Source organism: Arachis ipaensis, chromosome B04 (genome assembly GCF_000816755.2).
Source record: "Arachis ipaensis cultivar K30076 chromosome B04, Araip1.1, whole genome shotgun sequence".
NCBI classification, from domain to species: domain Eukaryota; kingdom Viridiplantae; phylum Streptophyta; class Magnoliopsida; order Fabales; family Fabaceae; genus Arachis; species Arachis ipaensis.
Window position 1 is genome coordinate 115,951,704 of NC_029788.2, and position 2,041 is coordinate 115,953,744.

The 2,041-nt window shown below is 32.2% G+C and overlaps 1 protein-coding gene across 1 annotated transcript in view; it reads left to right on the forward strand.

The window, feature by feature from the left end:
* The window catches only part of LOC107637041, a 17,200-nt gene that overhangs the window by 9,527 nt on the left and 5,632 nt on the right, over nucleotides 1-2,041 (forward strand). Inside the window, exon 5 of the mRNA XM_016340492.2 lies at nucleotides 1,100-1,282. Within this exon, the coding sequence (XP_016195978.1) occupies nucleotides 1,100-1,282 (183 nt within the window). The remainder of the gene's footprint in view (nucleotides 1-1,099; nucleotides 1,283-2,041) is intronic.

Below are 2,041 nucleotides of genomic sequence, written 5' to 3' on the forward strand. Positions count from 1 at the left end.
TACGTAACAGAAATTATACTGGTCCTAAGAGGCGGGACCTCTATCCTCGTCCTCGTCCCATTTATTATTTCAACCCCTGTCTCCATCTTCTATGGGTACAAAACTGTCTCCATATCTGCCCTCGAATAGATAAATTTTGGTGAATACCCGTCCCGCCGGGAGTTTTTCCCATCCCTAAGGCTCGGTGGGGTTATGCCAAACTTAAAGGCTGTTCTTCATTATCATCGTTAGAATGACAAGGATTATGAAATCTTTCTGTTGAAGACCATTCAGAGAATAACAAAACAGCTATGCGTATAGGTTGATTATCCATCAGAAAAGCCTACATAAGATGGGCAGAGGCAAACTAGATAGAATTAACATAAAAAAAATGAAGACAACTTCATCGGTAGTGAAGACTATCCATCTAATCCTAAGGACGACCACAGCGATGACGAATAAAATGTGTTTGAACGACATCTATACAAATGGACCTCTATTAGTTATAATTTAAATAAAAATAACACTTTTAAAATGTACCAAAATTAAATTTTATAATTTATCATCTAATAACAATTTTTTTTCACATAAAAATAATTATAGAATTTATTGTAGTATTCATTTGTTTAAAATTGGCTATGTTTCCAGTGTCTCCGGTGTTATTTTTTTTTTGGTGACTCATACACAACTCTCAAGAATATATATTTCTTTGACTAAAAACCAGTCTTTTGTCATTATGTAATTGAACTTCTATTTTTATTTTTATTAGCTTCTTGAAAAATTTTATTTTAATTCAGTAGATGATGGATGACTTTTATTTATAAAAATATATTTTAAATAATTTTGTTATATATTAATTGTACAGTTCGATTACGATTTAACCATGGTTATTGAACTTTTGAATGATTGATTCATTGACTGATTGGATTCTCACAACTTTGATTTTCTAGCATTTGTCTACGCGTGTCTTGCTTGTGGTCCTGCCTTATGGTTCTCCTCTCTCTTTAATTTCATTATATGTTGTATTTCCATAAGAGTGATGTATTGTGAGTTAATAGTTTCAAAAAAAAATTTGAGTTATAGAGTTTAGTTTAATTATTTTACGTTTATTTTGGTGCAGATGTCTTCCCCATCAGGTTTTCAATATGATGATAATAGTAATTGTGAGATTTTGCCTCCAACAAAGAAGAGTGTGACTCCAAAAGAGAGGAATGTGACATCAAAGGAAGTTGTTAGTGTGTCTCCTAGGACTCAAAAGAAGAAGGTAGCAAAAAGATACGTGGAACATATGATTGATGAGCAGGTATGTGGAAGTAAAACATTTTGTTAATCTAATTAGAGATTATATATTTCATCACTTACATAACACAGTTTCTTACTCTAAGAACTACACTTTCAAAACAAAAACAAATCTTCAACCCTATCCTATAACCCAGATAGCTTATATCATTAAAACATAACAAATACAATTAACATCAATCCCAGCAACTCACACCCAAAGTCCAAGAATCTCTTTCTGGTTTTGCATTGGGCTTCTTTTTTCCAGCATCAACTCCAATTCCTTGATTTTCTCTTCCAAATATGATAATCTGCCTTACATCCCAGTCTCTACACACACATCAACATTCCTTGATTTCGAATCAAAATGCTCTTCAATGATCTCATGAAGCCACTTAAAATATTTACCGCGTGGTTTTGGCATCTACAATTAACCCATCAACTAACATCAATTTTTTCTAAGGAGAAAGTATAGGGGTCAGCAACTTTTGTATTTTGTGGCCATCATTTAACCATCAAAAGAAAAGTGAGTGATCTTCCACTATTGAATGTAATCTCACACCATTGAAAACATTATTGATGGCTAATTGATGGTTACAAAACACAAAAATTGGTGTCTCCTAACACTCCTCTTTTCTAAGTAAAAAGCTCGGTTAAAAAAAAAAAACGTCTAATCTAATCAAAACAATATGGTTCACTCAAAAGTTAAAAATACAAAGTTATTAACCCTCGGTTCTATAAGTTTACTAGGGTCAGTTGGGATTGATTCTTAAAAAAATATTTA